Here is a 19,139-nt window from a genome sequence, read left to right as displayed (position 1 = left end):
GATGCTCTTCAGGAAGGGCAGTGACATTCTGGAGAAGGTGGCATGTCTTTCCCAGCCCCACCTTGGGGTCTAAGCCCAGGATGGGCCAATTTCATTTCAGGCTTGCTGATCTACTCTCATTTTTCAATAGATCCCTGCAACCCACCCTGTCAAGCCTGATACAAAAAAGACAGACACTTTCTGAGTCCAGGAATGCCTGCTGAGCAGGATGGAGCTTGCCAGGCCTGGCTGCCCCAGCCTATTCATTCCAGCAGGATCATCTAGGGTGGGGCAAAGCGGGTTGCTTTGCTGCTGCTACCGTTCGACACTGGGCGTCAGAAATCCTTGCCACCCTACCACAGATCACCCAGAGATTGGCCAGCAGACCCAGACCTGTCTTCCGTCCATCCCTGATCTAGGTGTCTGTGGAAAGAATACTGGCTGTCATTTGGGGGAGAGGAAAGAGGGACAGAGAGCTCAGCTTGGGGCTCCGTAAGCACCTTTGGCTGCTGGCTGGCTGCCTCTCTCGGGAGATCTGATCTGTGGGCTCTGGTGACCTGTTAGTGGGTTTACGTTGTTTGCCACCATCTGTGCTCAACCTCTACATTGTAAACAAACGCAACTATTACAAAATGCCCCAAAGCCTTCAGCAACCACATTCCAAAGGGAAGAAAATCCAGGCAAAGCCCTCTGTCCCGGGAACCTCTCGCCACTTGGCAGGGAGAGGGCCTGCAGTTCAGGGGGAGAGCCCCTGCTTGGCACGCAGAAGGTCCCGGGTTCAGTCCCCGGCAGCTTCTCCCGACAGGGTGAGGAAAGACTCCTGCCTGAAACCCTGGGGAGCCACTGCTGCCAGTCCGTGTCGACAGTATGGGGCTAGAAGAACCCAGGCAGGCGGGACTCTGCCTAAGGCAGCTGCCCATGCTTGTAAGTGGGGTGAGCAGAACAATGCTGCGTATGCATCTAAGGAACTGAAATGCTTCCTTCTTGGCCTTCCGCGTGGCAACTGCAGACCCCGCGCCTCCTGGGCATTATTGTCCGTGATGATTATTGAGGAGTCCCACAAACTCCCCACTTGCAAACCCTTTTGCTGCTATTGCCTTGGGCTTGCTTTCGTTTGTTTTCAAATTCTGCCTGCCAGCCTGGCGTTGCCAGTGCCACATCCCTCTAGTCCGATTTTTAGCATGCTGTTACTGTGCAAAAATGCGGTGGAGCTCCCCTTCAGGTCAGGGCTGCGGATTATTTGCGTGGGGCCCACATGGCCCCCGCTGTGCAGTCCTGTGCGGGAGGAGGGAGGGCGCATGCTTGAGCCAGCCTCCTCTTGAGCATGGGGGAGGAGGAACGAAGCTCAGCTTGGCTCCCGCCACCCACCTCTGCGGAAAGAGCTCCATCTTCTGGTACCGTCAGCACCAGAAGGCTGCCTGCTCCAAAGTCCAGATGTGCAGGATGACATTTCCTCCCCCACCCCCCGCACATGCCAGGGGAGCGCCGGGCCCCCACACGTCGCCCCTGCTGGGCTGGCAGGAGCATCCGCGCGCCCCTTTCCAGCAAGGGCGCAGAGCAGCCTCCCACCAGGGGGCGGGGGCGGTCCCTCCAGCCCAGCGCTAGCTGCTGTGGCTTAGGGTGCCTCAAGACTGCCCACCGTGAGGCCAGGATGCCACTGCACAAACACTGACCGCTGCAAAACCACAAAAGCCGCTAACGTCCGCCCGTGGGAATTCTCTGGAAACCTGCTTTGGCACCCCTTGTAAATTCACCCTCGAGATTCGGAGTTTCCAGGGTTCTCTTAAGACCAGGTGGGGGGATCAGTATGTCTTTTCAGCCTCCCCACTTCCAGGCTCAGAAGACAGCCGGAAACCCTGATGGCCAAACGGCAGGAGCACTAAAAACACCAAGGCCTGAGAGTGGGGGTCCCTTGGCCCAAACAGGAGGATCCCCCATAAGATAACCAGGCCTCCCTCCAGAGCCAGGCTCCCAGTCCAAAGCTGGCGTCCTCCGGACGGAGGTCGGCTGCTCCTCCAGGGCGCACTGCCCCCAGTTCTCTGAGGACATCTCAGTGTTCTTGCAACGGGCACAGCGTAGCTTGTGCTCTGTGCCCCCGCCCAACACAGCGCCTCGCCGCAGAGGGCCGCAGCTTCACACCACCCCAAAATCCTCACTGAGCAAACCACAGGAGCCCACCAGTGCAGCTGCTCAGACTGTGGGGCGAGGGACCTGGCCGCTCGCCACCTGCATGCCAGTGCACCCGGCAGGTTTGGTGCCACGTGCTGTGCCTGGTGCTGCTAAGAAGACAGTTATGGCTATTCCAGCAAAGGCATCGAGCAAGCAATGGGCCAGGCTGCATTCCACCTCCCTCCTTCCACATGACTGACACCGAAGGGGCAAGCCTGCAAGACCCCCGTGGACAGAGCCTCACGTGTGGAATGCCCTCGCTGCGTATGGAACGTGCACAAGCCTCCAGGGAAGCCGCAGCCCATGGCAGCTTCCCAGCCTACGTCGGCCTCCAGTCTCAGCAGGACCGGCCAATGTCCTCCACGGCCGCCGTACGCTTCGAGGCACACGGAGGGGTGGAAGAGGGTCTTCAGCACCTCCCCTCCTCCTCCCCCTCCTCCCCCACCTGCAGCCCCCGCTCCTGGCAAACCCAGCAGACCAGGCTCTGCAGTCCTGGGCACCCCTAGGCCCTGTCCACTGACCAGTCACAAGCCAACCAGGAACTCACACACACCAGCCGGGCCTGGAAAGCCCCGACCCTGAAGCCAGCTCCTCCGTCTCAGCAAGCCACTCACGGAGGGGCACAGCACCGAACAGACGCCTCTTGCTGTCCTCGGCCTCCTCTGGAGCCAGCACCCACCGCCGCCGCCAGCCCTTGCAGCCTCGCCCGCCTGCAGTGGAAACGCACCCCGCCAGCTGACGCCCCGCAGCCTCTGGCAGAGCTCGGTGGGCGCCTGGCAGACACGCGCCTGCAGTCCGGTGTCAGGGCGGGGGCCCTCGCCCTTTACGGGTCCTTCCCCGCCCCCTCCAGGCACACAGCGGAAACAATGTGCAAAATGGAATGGGCATGGAGGGGTGCACCAAAGAAATATGGGAGAGGAAACATGCATGTCATGGGGGGGGGGGGAATGCACTGAAAACACTTCACATCCTTTGTCTCAATAATCCTCACAACGGCCCTGTAAGGCAGAGAGTGGTGTAGAAGGAGAAATAGATTGAGTGGTTGTGAGCACATCATGCACAGTCCTTTGGGTTGCTAAAATGTATTAATATGTCAACAAAATTCAGTACCTTCAGTCTTTTTCTTATATAAGGGAAGGGAATATAAGGGAAGTACATGCTATTACCTTTAAATGGTTAGAAGTATCCCAACAGTTTCTACATAACGTAACATTTAAATCACATTGTACACTTTAATTTTTTTCCTCAGACATTTCGGGTCAAAGACTTGTGCTGTACAGGGTCAAAAAAATAACATGGTGTACTCCATGGTGTACATGGGCATGTTTAGCCTTGAGAAGAGAAGACTGAGGGGAGATATGATAGCGCTCTTCAAGTACTTGAAAGGTTGTCACAGAGAAGAAGGCCAGGATCTCTTCTTGATCATCCCAGAGTGCAGGACACGGAATAATGGGCTCAAGTTACAGGAAGCCAGATTCCGACTGAACATCAGGAAAAACTTCCTGAGTGTCAGAGCAATACGGCAATGGAACCAATTACCTGGGGAGGTGGTGGGCTCTCCCACACTGGAGGCCTTCAAGACGAGGCTGGACAGCCATTTGTCAGGGATGCTCTGACTTGGATTCCTGCATTGAGCAGGGGGTTGGACTCGATGGCCTTGTAGGCCCCTTCCAGCCCTACTATTCTATGATTCTATGATTCTATGATTCCTCAAAGCTTTCTTGTGCAGTAAAATAAACATGCTAAATTAGATCACTCTCTTGAGGGCATCAAAAACATGTCTGATGCAAATTACCCCAATTTTAAAAAAATTCCAATTCATGTTTTTCTGGGAAGCCCACATCACTGAAGACAGGACCCACGCTAAAGGCACAGAATCATAGAATCCTAGACTCGTAGGGTTGGAAGGGGCCTATAAGGCCATTGAATCCAACCCCCTGCTCTATGCAGGAATCCAAGTCAGAGCAGCCCTGACAGATGGCTGTCCAGCCTCCTCTTGAACGCCTCCGGTGTGGGAGAGCCCACCACCTCCCCAGGTAATTGGTTCCATTGTCGTATTGCTCTGACAGTCAGGAAGTTTTTCCTGATGTTCAGCCGGAATCCGGCTTCCTGTCACTTGAGCCCATTATTCCATGTTCTGCACTCTGGGATGATGGAGAAGAGATCCTGGCCTTCCTCTCTGTGACAACCTTTCAAGTCCTTGAAGAGCGCTATCCTATCTCCCCTCAGTCTTCTCAAGGCAAAACATGCCCAGTTCTTTCAGTCTCTCCTCACAGGGCTTTGTTTCCAGTCCCCTGATCATCTTTGTTGCCCTCCTCTGAACCCTCTCCAACTCGTCTGCATCCTTCTTTAAGTGTGGTGCCCAGAAATGGACACAGTACTCCAGATGAGGCCTAACTGGGGCTGAGTAGAGGGGAACTACTTCCCGAGATTTGGAAGCTATGCTTCTATGAATGCAGCCCAAAAGAGCATTTGCCTTTTTTGCAGCCACATCATATGGTTGGCTCATATTCAGCTTGTGATCGACAACAATTCCAAGATCCTTCTCATTTGTAGTGTTATTGAGCCACGTATCCCCCATCTTGTAACTGTGCATTTGGTTTCTTTCTCCTAGGTGCAGAACTTGGCATTTATCCCTATGAAATGTCATTCTGTTGTTTTCTGCCCAGCGTTCCAGTCCATCCAGATCACTTTGAATTTTGTTTCTGTCTTCCAAAGTATTAGCTATCCTGCCCAATTTTGTGTCATCTGCAAATCTGATCAGCATTCCCTGCACCTCCTCCTCCAAGTCATTAATAACAATGTTGAAGAGCCCTGGGCCCAGGACTGAGCCCTGCAGTACCCCACAAGTTACCTCTCCCCAGTTTGAGAAGGTCCCATTGAGAAGCACTCTTTGAGTCCGATTCTGTAGCCAACTGTGGATCCACCGGATCGTTGTTTCATCTAGCCCACTTTGTGCTAGTTTGCTCATCAGGAGATCATGGGGCACTTTGTCGAAAGCTTTGCTGAAGTCGAGGTATATGATGTCTACAACATTCCCATGGTCCACAAGGGAGGTGACTTGATCAAAAAATGAGATCCAATTCGTCTGGCAGGATTTGTTCTTGAGAAATCCATGTTGGCTTCGAGTAATCACTGCATTGTTTTCAAGGTGCTTCCAGATGGATCGCTTTATCATCTGCTCCAGAATTTTCCCAGGGATTGATGCCAGACTGACTGGTCTGTAGTTCCCAGGTTCCTCCTTTTTACCCTTTTTGAAGATAGGGACAACAGTAGCCCTCCTCCAGTCATCTGGCACTTCCCCCGTCCTCCATGATTTCTCAAAGAGAATAGACAGCGGTTCTGAGAGTTCTTCTGCCAGTTCCTTTATGACTCGAGGATGCAGTTCATCTGGCCCTGGAGATTTGAACTCATTCAGAGTAATTCGGTGTGCCTTGACCATATGCCGATTGATCTCAAGCTGCAATCCTGCCCCTTCAGCCTGTACTTCGCCTTTGCCAAGCAGGTCATAGACCCTCTTTTGGGAGATGACTGAGCCAAAGTAGGAATTGAGCACCTCTGCCTTTTCTTTGTCATCTGTTATTGGTTTGCCATCCTTATTTAATAGCTGAACCACCATTTCTTTCCTCTGCCTTTTACTATGCATGTAGCTGAAGAAAGCCTGTTCGGAGGGAGCGGCTGCGAGGCCGGGGCTGAGGCCAAGGCCTCCCCAGCTCACCCAGAGCCACTGGGCTCAGTCACCTCCATCTCCTTTACAAGCAACAGGATCCAACAGGCAGCCCGTTTCAAAGGAGCCCCTCTCCTCCACGCCACCTCCGGCCAGTCGAGTGTTCAGCTTCAATAAACAGAGCCAAGGCAGCGAAATCCAGTGGCCGCTGGCCAGAGATGTGCTGTACATTGGAGAGGAAGAACAAGCTGCCATCAGCGGCCCGCCACACTCCATCACGGCAGACTCTCAAGGAGGCCTCGAAAACGTGCTATTTTGCCTTGGCCTTCCATTGATAGGGCTGCTGCTGCTGTTGCTGCTAACATCATTGTTGGTTTTATTGCCAGTTTTAACGGTTGGCTTTTATTGGTTTTATGTTTTTATCACTTTGAATATTTTAACTGTTTTTACGTATTTTATTGTTGTAAGCCGCCTTGGGAGGGCTTCTGCCCTGAAAGGCGGCCAAGAAATCTTTTAAATAAATAAATAAATGAGTTGTTTCACCCTGTTCCTCAGACCATATGCAGACTGCCTCTCCTCCACCACTGAGTAATCCCAAGCGGGAAGGGCTATTGCTGTGGTCGTGCCTCCTTGCGGGCTTCCCACTGGGGCATCTGGCTGGTTATTGTGGCACCGGACTGCTGGACTAGAGGGGCCGCTGGTCTGGTCCAGCACGGCTCTCCTGACACATTGCTGTTATGCTCTTACCCCAGCCTGTTCCAGACACAGCAGTGCCTGGGCAGCACGCCTTCCCAGCTGGCCAGCCAGACAAGCTCCAGGCACCTGTCCTCTCACCTGCCCAGCAGAATGACGGGGCTGCCTGTCAACGGCCTGCTGGCATAAGGACGTAAGAAGAGCCCTGATGCTGCATCAGACCAAGGGTCCATCTAGTCTGGCATTCTGTTCACACAGGGGCCGACCAGCTGCCGACCAGGAACCCACACGCAGCACCCTCCCACCCATGTTCCCCAGCAACTGGTGTACGTAGGCATACCGCATGGTGCACACGGAAGGATGCTGCGGGAATGCCGCAGCCCAACACCCACCCGTGATGTCAGATGCTCAACCCAGTTCAGCTTTGTCCCCAAACACAGAACAGCAGCAAGAGACTTCCTTGGCCATGTGCGCAAAGAGAGAGAGAGAGAGAGAGAGAGACTGAGATTAACTCATCTCTGCTGTCCTTATCTCCCCAGTACAAGTGTTAACTGATAATTGCCAAGAGACAATTGTCTCAGGATGCCCAGAGGAAGACCAACTTGCAATTATTTCATGCTGAAAGCCCCAGTGGGAATTGGCATTTTGCAAGTACTCTGATCCCAGCTCGCTGCAACTTGATTTTTATCAGAGCAAAACACTTTTAGCTGGAGCAGAACTCTGGTCAGTGCCCAACTTTCTGGGACAACGTGCGCTGCAGCTCTGTGGGAAACAATGAGCCACGTCCAAGCTCATGCAGCTGAAAAGCGCAGAAGAGATCTCCTCCGCTCTCCCTGCCCCACACCTAAAATTCCAAAGAGAATTCTGCCCCCACCCCGGACTGGGAACTTGGGAGATCGCCTAAAAACAAGGTCACAGGGCTACATATTTTAAGGTCTGCCTTACTTCAGACGAGCTTCCAAATTGCTGGGCTAAAAGCACACACATTTGAAGAAGTTCCTATCACCTTGTTTTAACAGCCAACCCGCTACACGGCGTCAACCTTGCTGGCTGTTTTATGCTGCTCTTGGGGTAGCGGAGGGAGCATTCGCCCCTCCCCTGCCATGGTCCGTCCCCAATCCAAAGCTGGCCCCACACTGGCACAGACCTCTGCAGGGCATTCAGCCAACGGCGCCTGGCGGAGAAGATTCTGATCAGGAAAGCACTGTAGTGGGGGGGGGGAGTCAGTCTCAGTGATGTTGGGGGCGGGGGGAATTTCCCTTGGAAAATTTTCCAGTGCTTTATTTTTCCATGGAAATTTTTCCATGCGATACATTCATTAGTAACCATGAATGGATGCCAATTACAAATGCAATATCAAGCCGGCTTGGCTGTTTCAAAGCTGTAATGAACGCTCCTCAGGGGATTATCCCAAGTAGCAAGTCTGTGAGAGGACACACGCGTGCATGCCACTGAAATGCGCCCATGTCTCAGTGCAACATGGAGCTAAGCATTGGTGGCAGCGACACTGAAGGCGCCCCGAGGGCCGCTGTGGAAGAGGGCGGAGCTCCCTTGGCGTGGGCACGCGGTTGTCCGCACCTCGCACCCGTTCATTGGGCTGCTGAGGTTCATCAGTGCTGCCTTCGCCAACCAGGGGCCATCATGTGTTGGACTCCCAGAATCCCCTGGCCCACCATGCTGACTGGAGGATTCTGGGAGTTGTAATCCAAAGTATCTGGAGAGCACCAAGTCCACGAAGGCTGAATTAGTGTGTCAGCAGTTTTCAGTACTTCGGTTTCTTTCCTACATTTGAACAGTGTAAGGGAAGTACATGCTATCATCTTTAAATTTTTACAAGTATTCCAATAAAAATGTCTATATAACTTTTAAACCGCATGAAGGGTGCAGTCCTATCAGTTGCACCGATGATCGTAGGCTCCTGAACCTGGAGGCTCAGGACTACCCTACACAGGGCGGGAGGGGTGGCGGAAGCGATCTTCACACCCCGCCCCGTCCTCCCGCCCTGCCTTTGCCACTGGATGGGCTTTTCTGCCCATCTAGCTGGGGCGCTTCAGAGAGGGAGTGAAGGAGGGTGGGGAGGCCTCGGGACGGCACGTGCCCTGCCCTCTCCAGTCACCCCCCCCTTCCCTGCCCTCCGGAATGCCCCCTTTCCCCTTCTCGGAGGTCAATTTTCCAACCGTGGAGGGCAGCCAGCGCAGTTCTTTCCACACCAGCCGTGAGGGGGAGCGGGGTCAGATCTCTGGCTCTCCCTTCCGAGGCTGGAGCACTGTCTCGGACCTAGGAGGGGGGAATCCCCAATATCCAATGGCCCCTCAGACAACGTCTAGGGGCCACTGGATTGCTCCTGAAGTGTGCTTTAATTTCCCCCTTAACTATTTCAGGTCAAATACCTGTGGTATATTGGGACAAAAAGTTAACATGGGGCACTTTTTTAGCTTGTTGCTTATTTTACTTGCATTTAGTAAACATGCCAGGTTAAATCACTTTCTAGTGATTTTCCAATGCAAACTGAAAATTTTCACTGCAAACTCAGAATTTTCCAATGCAAATGACCCTATGCAAATTAGCCTAATTTACATTGAAATTTCCCCCCATAAAACCCACATCACTGTTACATATGCCCCCCCCCAGCAAAACGCTGTCAGTCCCCTGCCGCTTCATTTCGGCAACAAAAGAACAGCAAAGCCCAAGCGACCAGCCACCGAGTTCCCCAGTCACGTGCCGCGCAGCCCTCGCTGCCCATTATGCCCGGTGCGTCCCTGATTACGTGCTGACAGAGCTCAAAACGAGCACCCGGGGTGAAATCTCAGCCATGGCGGTGCGGGGGCTGCTGGCAGGCCCTTCGACTGGTGCTGCTCCGAAAGTGGGGCCACCACCAAAGGCGCTGAGCCACCTTCCAAAGAGATTCAGCCAACTTTGGCTTTTCCAGCCTCCGGCAATTTATCTGCACTGACAACATCCAAACATGGGACGTTACAGTGAAGGAACACCCACACAGGGGCATCAGCTTTCAAGGCTGGTGGGAGGGGAGCCTTAAAAATTAAGGCAGGGAGGGGAGAGGAAGCCCCTGGTGTCCCCGCAGGGTTGGTGGGAAGCACCGGGCCTTCTCTTCTCGCACTGCCAGGCTCCCCCTCGCTGGCTGCTAAGCAGGGGAGGCTCTCTGACCGTCGCTCCACGTGAGGAGAGTTTTGCCGTGCAGTATCAGTGGACCGCTCCTCTCGCCCCGACAGCAGCTTGCAGGCCACCTTCTGGGCCCGTCTGCCTGCAGGGGCCATGCTGGCTGAGGCCAATGGGAGCACCATCCAGCACACCCGGAGGCCCCCAGGTGTGGGGGGGTGCTGTGGGCAGTACTTGGAAAGAGCCCAAACTACAGTATCACACATGGAAGGGAACAGGCGTGGAGATGTGGGGGCTGAGGGTCCCAGGAGGGCACTGCTGCCCTGGGCTCCGCATACGAGGGCCCCGGCATCGCAGCACGCAGCCCTGGGAGCACCTGGTCAGTCTGAAGGCACCGAGGCAGCCACCTCGCTGACGCCCAGCTGGTGCAGATCAGGCCGAGGCCTGGATGGGACGCCCCTGGCACAGGTCGTCCCCCCAATGGAAGGCAGGCAGGATGTAACTAGGAGTTCCCCACGGGCGAATGACAGGCGCGAATGATAGGCGCCAGGCACTGGCCGGAAGCACTGGCGCCGAGGCCGGATACACGGGGCCTGCCTCTGTCCATGGGCAGAGGAGGACAGCTGCATCGGCCTGCGACGCTCTTCCCTAGACACCGGCGAGTCTGCACCCGGCCCTCCCCGAAGGGGAACCTCGCCTCCCCTGCTCCGGAAGCAATACAGGTGAACGGCCCCTTGGCCTCTTGCTTGCTGGAGGCCAGTAGCAGGCTTCTGCCTCACGCCTCTTCCTGGGGCCCTCTGGGTCCACCTCGGCGGTTTCCCCTTGGCGTCCGACCCCAAGGGAGCGGCGTCCCGAGACAGCACCTGCCTCCAGCCCCTCCGGGGATCCCTCAGCAGCGGGAAAGGAGCCCTGGTGATCCCGGGGCCCCTCCACAAAGGCTGGCATCACGCGCCGGGGCGACGCAGCAGCAAGGGAGGTTACGGGGGAAAGGCAGGTGCAAAGGGCCTGCCGGTTATCTCCATCCCCTAGCCAGCGAGGTAGAATCCTGCCTCCTTGTTTCTCCTAATACTTCCACAACCACCTGGGCTGGCTCCCGTCAATGAGTGTTTGCCTTCGAAGGGTGCCGCTTCCTGGCGGAGGGGGAGCACCTGCTGCTGACAGGGCAGAGGGCCCTGTGCATCTTTTCCCCCTGAAAGAATTTTCTGTGGTAAGAAAAAAGAGAGAAGCAGCAGCAGGGAAGCCAGGATGGCAGTGATGTCTGCACCCCCGCCCCGCCCAAAGTATTCCATGAGTGAAGCCAGCTGATGGCACAGTAAAAGCCTCAAGAGGAAGGGATCACCCCCAGCCAGAGGAGAAGTGGCAATTTCATCAATGGCATTGCTGGGAAATCTCTCTCACAGCAGAAACCCTCTTCAGAAAGCCTTTCCACACCTGACACTGCACTTGCTCTCAGGGATGGAAGGGGGAAACGGGGGGAGACTTTCTTTTCCCCTGCCAGACTCTCCATGGGCCACACACTGTGCACACAGATGCCTGGGGAAGGGAAAGAAGAGGAGACGCACTTCGGTGGGGCTGCAATGTGGCGGGCCTTCCTTGCAAGCTGGAGCACCTTCATCGCCAGCTGGGTGACGCATCACCAGAAAGCTAGGAAGGACCAGAGGAAGAGCCCAGGATTTGCCAGCAGGAACTCGGAAGCACGCGGGCGGCAACGGGGCAGCCTTTGTCGCCCTGCGGCGCCAGCAGCCACCTTGACCAGCTGCGCCTTTTGTAGCCACTGAATGGCTTCGTTCTCTCTGTGCACGGGGCAACAGATCCTGGCCCTCCTTTCCCGCTGACAGCACCCAACATCATCCTTTCCCACGACTATGACCCTCACCAGACACCACCCGGGAGGAACGCCCCCCCCCCCGCCCTAAAGGCATAAGGAAGGGCCACAGGGGACGGGCGCATCTGCTCCGGGTGCATCCAGACGCCAGTGCAATGGGGGAAAGAGGTCGCCGAGGGCCAGCGGGCGGATGAGCGCAGTGCTTGCCAGCCTCCTCCGCCCATCCCCAGAGGCACTCTGGCTTTCTGCTTCACAGCAAACTGTGCTGTGTGACTTGGGGGGGGGGGGTGCACAAACCACATCCCACTGTGCTGCTGTCATGGCAGAAGGCAGTTTCTGCAAAAGTGGGATCAGTCACTTAAAACAGAGCACGCAAGGGACTGGGGAGGGGGAGGCGGGCAGGGCAGGGCACGACACTCCTTCCAGGGGACGCCAAGCCACCACGGCTTAGGCCGGACTGTGTTTTTAGGCGGGTGGAAGCAACTGCCAGAACTATGCCATGTCCGCTATTCCAAAACCCACACTAGCATCATGCCTTTATTAGGCCAACCAAAAGATGGCAGAAAGATATTGCGCTAATATGAATTTTGGACTGTTTTTCTCATGATCAACCCAGCTACCTTTGCTTTTTGTGCTACTTGGAGGCTGTCTACTATTGTTGGCCAACTCCTACTTTGAAAAAAATTAATAAAAATAATTGTGATATAAACAAAAATTGCTTCCCTCTGCTGGTCATTAGAAGACTTTCAAAGCAGTATTCTATGCTTCCTAGGCAACTACAGAAGCCCTGGGGTACCGCAGGGCTCAGTCCTGGGCCCAGTGCTCGTCAACATTTTTATTAATGACTTGGAGGAGGAGGTGCAGGGAATGCTGATCAAATTTGCAGATGACGCAAAATTGGGCAGGACAGCTAATACCTTGGAAGACAGAAACAAAATTCATAGTGATCTGGATAGACTGGAGCGCTGGGCAGAAAACAACAGAATGACATTTAATAGGGATAAATGCCAAGTTCTGCACCTAGGAAAAAGAAACCAAATGCACAGTTACAAGATGGGGGAGACGTGGCTCAACAACACTACAAGCGAGAAGGATCTTGGAATTGTTGTCGATCACAAGCTGAATATGAGCCAACAATGTGATGTGGCTGCAAAAAAGGCCAATGCTCTTTTGGGCTGCATTCATAGAAGCATAGCTTCCAAACCCCAGGAAGTACTAGTTCCCCTCCACTCAGCACTGGTTAGGCCTCATCTGGACTAATGTGTCCAGTTCTGGGCACCACACTTTAAGGAGGAGGCAGACAAACTGGAGAGGGTTCAGAGGAGGGCAACAAAGATGATCAGGGGACTGGAAACAAAGCCCTATGAAGAGAGACTGAAAGAACTGGGCCTGTTTAGCCTTGAGAAGAGAAGCGTGAGGGGAGATATGATAGCGCTCTTCAAGTACTTGAAAGGTTGTCACAGAGAAGAAGGCCATGATTCTCTTCTCGATCATCCCAGAGTGCAGGACACGGAATAATGGGCTCAAGTGACAGGAAGCCAGATTCCAGCTGAACATCAGGAGAAACTGCCTGACTGTAAGAGCAATACGACAATGGAACCAATTACCTGGGGAGGTGGTGGGCTCTCCCACACTAGACGCCTTCAAGACGAGGCTGGACAGCCACCTGTCAGGGATGCTCTGACTTGGATTCCTGCATTGAGCAGGGGGTTGGACTCGATGGCCTTGTAGGCCCCTTCCAACCCCACTATTCTATGATTCTATGATTCAACATGTAATGGATGGGAATAGGGCCGATGAAAAGAAGTCCTTCTTCAGATAGCAAATCCCATTGTTTAACCACGTGCTACCACAAAATTTAGTGATGGCCACCAATTTGGATGGCTTTAAAAGGGGGCTGGACAAATTGGCAGGATGCCTCTGTGCTCCAGTTGCTGGAGGAGACCAGAGGGAGGGACTATCATTGTATGTCCTGCTTGTGAGCTTCCTATTGGAGAATCTTGTTGGCCATTGTGGGAACAGAATGCTGGACTTAGGCCTTTGGTGTGATCCAGCACAGCTATTCTTCTGTTCTTGTGGAGTACCGATATTCATTGCACAAATAATTTGGTCTCACGTGCTTGGGGGGGGGGGGGGCATGAACACTCTAGTATCAAAACTCTGAGACAGTTAAGGTGCTTATGGAGTCACTCCTACACCAAAAAGCTCCTACTCCTACACAGACATTATAAGGGACACACCATAACATCGACACCATGTAAGCACTAAGCACTCACCACGGTCTCACTCACAGCTGAGCCCCAATCCACCCACACTTCCCTTGGTCTTCCAGCCCCAACTTCCTTCCTCTTTTGTTAGAGGGAACAGAGAGCTGAAATCAGTGGCACGTCAATCTTTAATTCAATGCCTGCTTGTAAACATTTGGAGTTCCCAACCTGACCACCAGCCTCTTGAACATCTTAAGCTGTGGAGATCAATCGTATGCACGTTGCATCAAAAGTGAAATAAGTAAAGCTATTGTCAATAGGTTTCCTCTGTTTATGAATTCTAAATGTAATACACTTTAGACCAAGTCCATTCCTTGAAAAGCCAAATCCGAGACATGTTTATGCATAAATAGGGGGGTCACATCCCCCCTCCTTTTCCTTGGCGACTTGCATGTCCCCCACTGATCAGGGAGCCTTGCTCGCCGGGGCACTCACCCTTGGGGAGGCGATTTCTGGGACCCTGCCAAGGCTACAAATACTGGCCAGACCCACCATCTTGTCTCCCTCCTCGAACCCTGCATCTGTCAGCCCATCCCAAAACAGCCCGCTGCTTCTGGGTACTAACACGACGCACCATTGTCCTCAACTGGAACGCATGCTTGTAAGGACCCTGTCCCCTGCTCCAGGGCTCTCATCACTGCTTCTGTGCTATCCCCAACCTTCAGAGACAGAAAATGCAGACTGGAAGACCAAGAGGCACAGTGTGGGTGCCTTGAGCCCAGTGCTGAAGCTAAGCAGGCGCCTCAACCCACAGCATTCCCTACCACAGAGTAAGTATTGCAGGAGCAATGTAAGCACAGCTGTTCTCTCCAGTGAAAGGACCTTTTCTACCTTCGTCATTCTCAGACATCCCTCAACCAACTGGATGCCCCGTTGAACGGATGCCTGCTCTGACCAACTAGGCACGTTCTTTTCTACGATCCAAAAGCTCCTCCTCCTCTGTTACAGAAAGAGATGGCTGCCCAGCTCGGACGTTTTGCAGGCAAACCTGTGCCACAGCATATGGTCAACAACCATTTTCATCTCACAAGATCCTGCTCTTGGGAATGCTTGCCAGATTTACCATTTTTACTATATTTTTAATCTGCCCAATATCAATGTTCTCTCAGTGGATTACAAACAATTAAACGGCTAAAATGCCATAAAGTGAAAAATATAAAATATAATGCAAATATTTTTTAAAAATAAGATACAAAACAACAAACAACACAGGAATAAGTAACACAGTCATACAAATCTAGAACTAGGTCTCTAAAACAACTGGGAGAAAAGAAAAGTCTTTACCTGTTGCCAAAAATTTAACACCAAGTGAACCTCTTTAGAGAGGGCATTCCATAAGATGGGTGCCACCACAGAAAATGCCAGGACACCAGAAAAGGGCTTCCTTTTAGCCAGGGCACTGGGAGAGGGCTTCTGAAGAGGACCTGATGGTCCAACCAGGCACACTTAAACTGAAGGACAGTATACTTTAGGTTCAGTATCAGAATAAACCTCCTACTTGCAATCTTAGCACTGAACTGCTCTCCTGGCTACCTGGAACTTAAAAGTGCAACTGACTTAGTCTGGACACAGTTCACTCATGGGATCTAAACGATTCCCCACACAGGCTGGAAGGAGCAACCTGTCCTGGCCTCTGCAGCCAAGGAGCGTTCCGAGTGGGCCTCTCCCACATCCAGGCACACGGCTCCACTGCAGCCCACAGGAGAAGGTGGCCCTGAGGAGGAAATGGTAGGCCCTGGAAAAGCCCGAGAAGCCCGGGGCCCTCTCCACCTGCGAGCCACCAAGCAGCACTCCCTCAGGTGGGAGGCAGCAGTCCTTCAGGGCAGCTTCCCAAGGTGCTGCTGGCTGTGAAGTAGGCCTGCACTGCAAACACAAGTGCGACGCCAGCAAGGATTTGCATTTGATCTCCCTTCCAGGTTCTGCCAGACTGGAGTCTTGCCACCATTCTCGTGTGGCCCAAATAGGGGCACAGCACCTCAGAAGCCTCAGGTGACTGGTAAACGGCCCCCTTTTCATTTCCACACCCACACATGCACCCATTCCGCCAGCATCCGGCCGCCTCCTCCTCACTTCAGCGCATCTGGAGCTTTTACAGTCACTGTTCCCACTGTAGCAGCACGAGCCAAGAGACGAGGCAAGAGCTACCCTGGAAGGTTTGTTTTGTTTTAAAGCCGTGTCTATTTCAGGCTCAAGGGCACAGAAGGCACGGAGAGGATGAACCAGCAGCTACAAAAACAGCAGCCCCCATCCCTGCAGGCAGAAGCCTGGGCGGAATCGCTCAGCTGCCCAGGGCTTCCTCGCTCCTTTGAAAGGCCTGGAAGGGGGGAGCGTGTCTCCAGCCAAGAGCATCAGATCAGCACATCTGGGCCTCAGCTCAGCTGCAGCCCCATTTCCGGCCAACTTGAGCAAGAGTGGGTCCTGAGTTCGAGTTCCTGTTTTGGCCAAATACAGCCAACATGCCTTGGCCCAAAACAAGACTCCTTGATGGTTTGAACCCAGTACTGTTGGCTTTCACGGGGTGGGTCCTTTGTGGTGCCTGGCATTCTGTGCCTCATGATCCTTCCAAGCCGCACGTCACCTTAAAAGGTCTGGATCAACGCAAGCTGCTCAACTCTGTCAGGCCTGATCAAAGGGACGTCTGTGCCAGGACCCGAAGGGAGGCCTCCGACACCCTCACAGAGGAAGCCACCTGTTCACCAGCAAACCTCGCCTGCTTAGCCCAGGCTCGCTCCGTCTGCTACTGACAAGGCTCTTCTAACGATTTTCTGGGCAGAATGTTTGCTCTGATAGCATCCCAAACATTTTCCTATAAAACCAGCCCTGTTATCAAGCCCTCAAGCAGAAGAAGTATCGATCCCCTGGGGAGAGAGCAATTACATCCACAGAAGCCTCCAAGACCCCATTTCCTCCCCTCCAAGAAAGGGAACAGTTTCCACTCCACCTTGCCGGTCTCCCAGGCCTGGAAGTGGCCGGCTGGAAGCTCCGGGAGTCCCCCACACCTGCCCCCAAGCGCCTTGGCAGCTCCTTGGACTAGAACGGCCGGGCATGTGGAACAGGGCCGGGCGTGCGGAGGGCCCCAAGACTTGTGGGGAAGGCGGCTGGGGCCTGTTCCAGGCCCAGCACAGCGTGCGCCATCCATCGCCTATGCAATCTTCACAACGGACGGCAGGCTGGCCTGCTTAGGTCCACAGTGCAGCCGGGGACCAAGCAAGGGCGGCTGCCTGCGGCCCTGGCCAGCTGGTGGCTGAAGTAAGGCTGGACTCGCGCCCTCCGCGCCCAGATGCCACGCGGGCAGAGTTCCAGCGGGCGGGCGCGCTCCCTCAGGCCTGCCGCGGCACAACCGCGTCGGCGGAGGCAGGGCGCAGCGTGCGGCGTGGCTCTGCGGGCGCCCCGAGGGAGGCCCAGCGCCCGGCGCGGTGCGCGCCTGGCGCCAGCCAGCCTGTGCGCCTCTGGGGCCGGGGGCCAGGGCCGATGTTCCAGCCGCCGAGTCGGCGGGCCACCCAGGAGGAAGCCTCGACTGGCCGCCCCAGCCGCGATCCCCGCCGCGGGCAGAGCTCTCCCAAGGAGTCGGACCGGCTCTCGGCCTTCGCCTCAAGGGAAGAGGGAGGCTGCGGCCCGCCCGCCCGCTTCCCTTCGGCCCCCAGTTGCGCACTCAAAAGGCCCCGAACCGGCCCGGCGGCCAGTGGCCAACTCGGGCCCGGCCAACAGCAACCTGCGGGCGTGGCAACGGCGCCCCTTATCGAGGGGACGCGCCCCGCAACGGGCACAAGCTGCAGGACCCGCCCAGGTTAGGCCGCGCGGTGGAATCGCGGGAGGAGCCGGCGGGCGACCGAGCAAGGTGCGCGAGAGGCGCCCGCGCCACCGGCCCCCGCCGCCCCGCGCGTCCTCGCGGCTCCTCGGCGCGCCACCGCAGCCCCCGCCCGCCCGGGAAAGCCCTCGGCCGCTGCGCAAAAGCGGCTGAGCAGGCGGCGCGGGGGCCGCGGAGCCCCCGGGCGAGCCGGCGCGTCGCCCGGCCGGGCCCTCGCCTGCGGCCGCCGCCCGGCGCGCTATCCGCTCCCGCCGCCTCCGGAGGCGGCGCCGGAGCTCCCCCAGCCCGCCAGCGCCGCAGCGGCAGGCGGCGACCGCGCTCCGGGGGCGGGGCGCGCGGCGGCGGCTCCCTCTCGGCGCCCGGGCTCGCAGGGGCGGGCTCGGCCCCTGCTCCCGGCCGCCCCGCCCCGCCCCGCGGCCTCGCGGGAGGGGCGGGGGCGCAGCGGCCGCGCCGGGGGCGCGCCCCCGACGGGCCCCAGGGCGCCCCCGCCGCGGAGAAGCCGCTCCCCGCAGCCCCGCTCCCCGCGCGGCGCCCCCCCGGCAGCTGCGGGGCTGCACTGCAGAGCCGCGACGAAGCCGGCGGCGCTTACCTGCCGCCTCCGGGGAATCCGGCCGCCCGGGGCGCTGCTTCTCCTCCCGCGGCCGCCCGCCGCGCCGTCGTCCTCGTCGTCGCCCCCGCGAGTCCGGCGCCCTGCTCAGCAGCCGCGGCATCCTAAAGGGCGGCGGCGGCGGCCAGCGCGGCTCGGCTCGGGGCCGGAGCGCCCGGCTCGGGGGGCGCGCTCGAGCCGCGCCGCTCGCCCCATGGGGAGCGCGGGGGCGGCGGCCGGAGGCGCCTCCGGCCGGGGATGACCTTGCCCGGCACCGGCCAGCCTATGCCGTCGTCGGGGGCTCGGGCGCTCCCTCGCCCGGCTGCATCAAATCCCGCCGCCGCCGCCGCCGCCGCGGCTTCCTCCTCCTCCTCGGTCCGCGCGACGCCGCTCTCGCGCTCTCCCTCGCCGCCGCCGCCGCCGCCCTCGGCTCCTCCGCGGAGTTCGAGCGCCTCCCGCCGCCGCCGCCCTCGCCCTTCACATCCCCGGCAGCGCGGGCGCGATGGAGCCGGAGCGTCGGCCGAGCGCCTCAGTGCAGGCGGAGGGCGCCGCCGCGACGCAGCCCAGCCCCGGCGCTCCCCGCCCGCCCCTGGGCGCCTCCGACGGCCCCCCGCCAAGCCTGGCCGCGCGCCGCGGCCAGCCCCATCCCCGGCGCCGCTGCTGCGGGACGGCGGCGGCGAGCAGGAGGGGGCGGCTGCCGCCCGGCCGAGAGCTGCCTGCCTCGCTGCCGCATGAAGCCTCTTGGCGGCGGCGGCGGCGGCAGCGGCAGCGCCTCCTCCGCAGTCAGAAGCGCGCCCGAGCGGCGGAGACTGGAAGCGCCCGGCGCCGCCCGCCGGGGGAGGGGCGGGGAGCGGGGGGAGGGGCGGCAGGCGAGCGCCCGCCCGCCTGGGCCGGCCTCCCCCGGCGGGCCCGGATAAAGGCGCCCCCGGCGAGGCGCGCCTGCACTCGGCGGCGCGGCCGCGGCTCGGCACGCCGGAGGGCCCGGCGGCCCGCCCCTCAGCTGGCGCACTGCTCCCCCGGCGAGGCGG

General features: G+C 57.1%; 1 protein-coding gene across 1 annotated transcript in view; it reads right to left on the bottom strand.

Annotated features, from left to right (window-relative positions):
- LRFN5 (leucine rich repeat and fibronectin type III domain containing 5) overlaps positions 1 to 18,702 on the bottom strand; it is a 101,738-nt gene extending 83,036 nt beyond the window's left edge. The window contains exon 1 of the mRNA XM_084825781.1: positions 18,115 to 18,702. Coding sequence (XP_084681907.1) covers positions 18,115 to 18,235 — 121 coding nt within the window. The 5' untranslated portion in view covers positions 18,236 to 18,702. The remainder of the gene's footprint in view (positions 1 to 18,114) is intronic.
- Between the last annotated feature and the right edge of the window lie 437 nt (positions 18,703 to 19,139).

The sequence above is a fragment of the Heloderma suspectum genome, chromosome 1 (assembly GCF_057233095.1).
Source record: "Heloderma suspectum isolate Gila_16-S chromosome 1, 16-S_ref, whole genome shotgun sequence".
Lineage (NCBI taxonomy): Eukaryota > Metazoa > Chordata > Lepidosauria > Squamata > Helodermatidae > Heloderma > Heloderma suspectum.
Note: the sequence above shows the minus strand (reverse complement) of the source record. Positions and strands in the feature narration are given on the sequence as shown.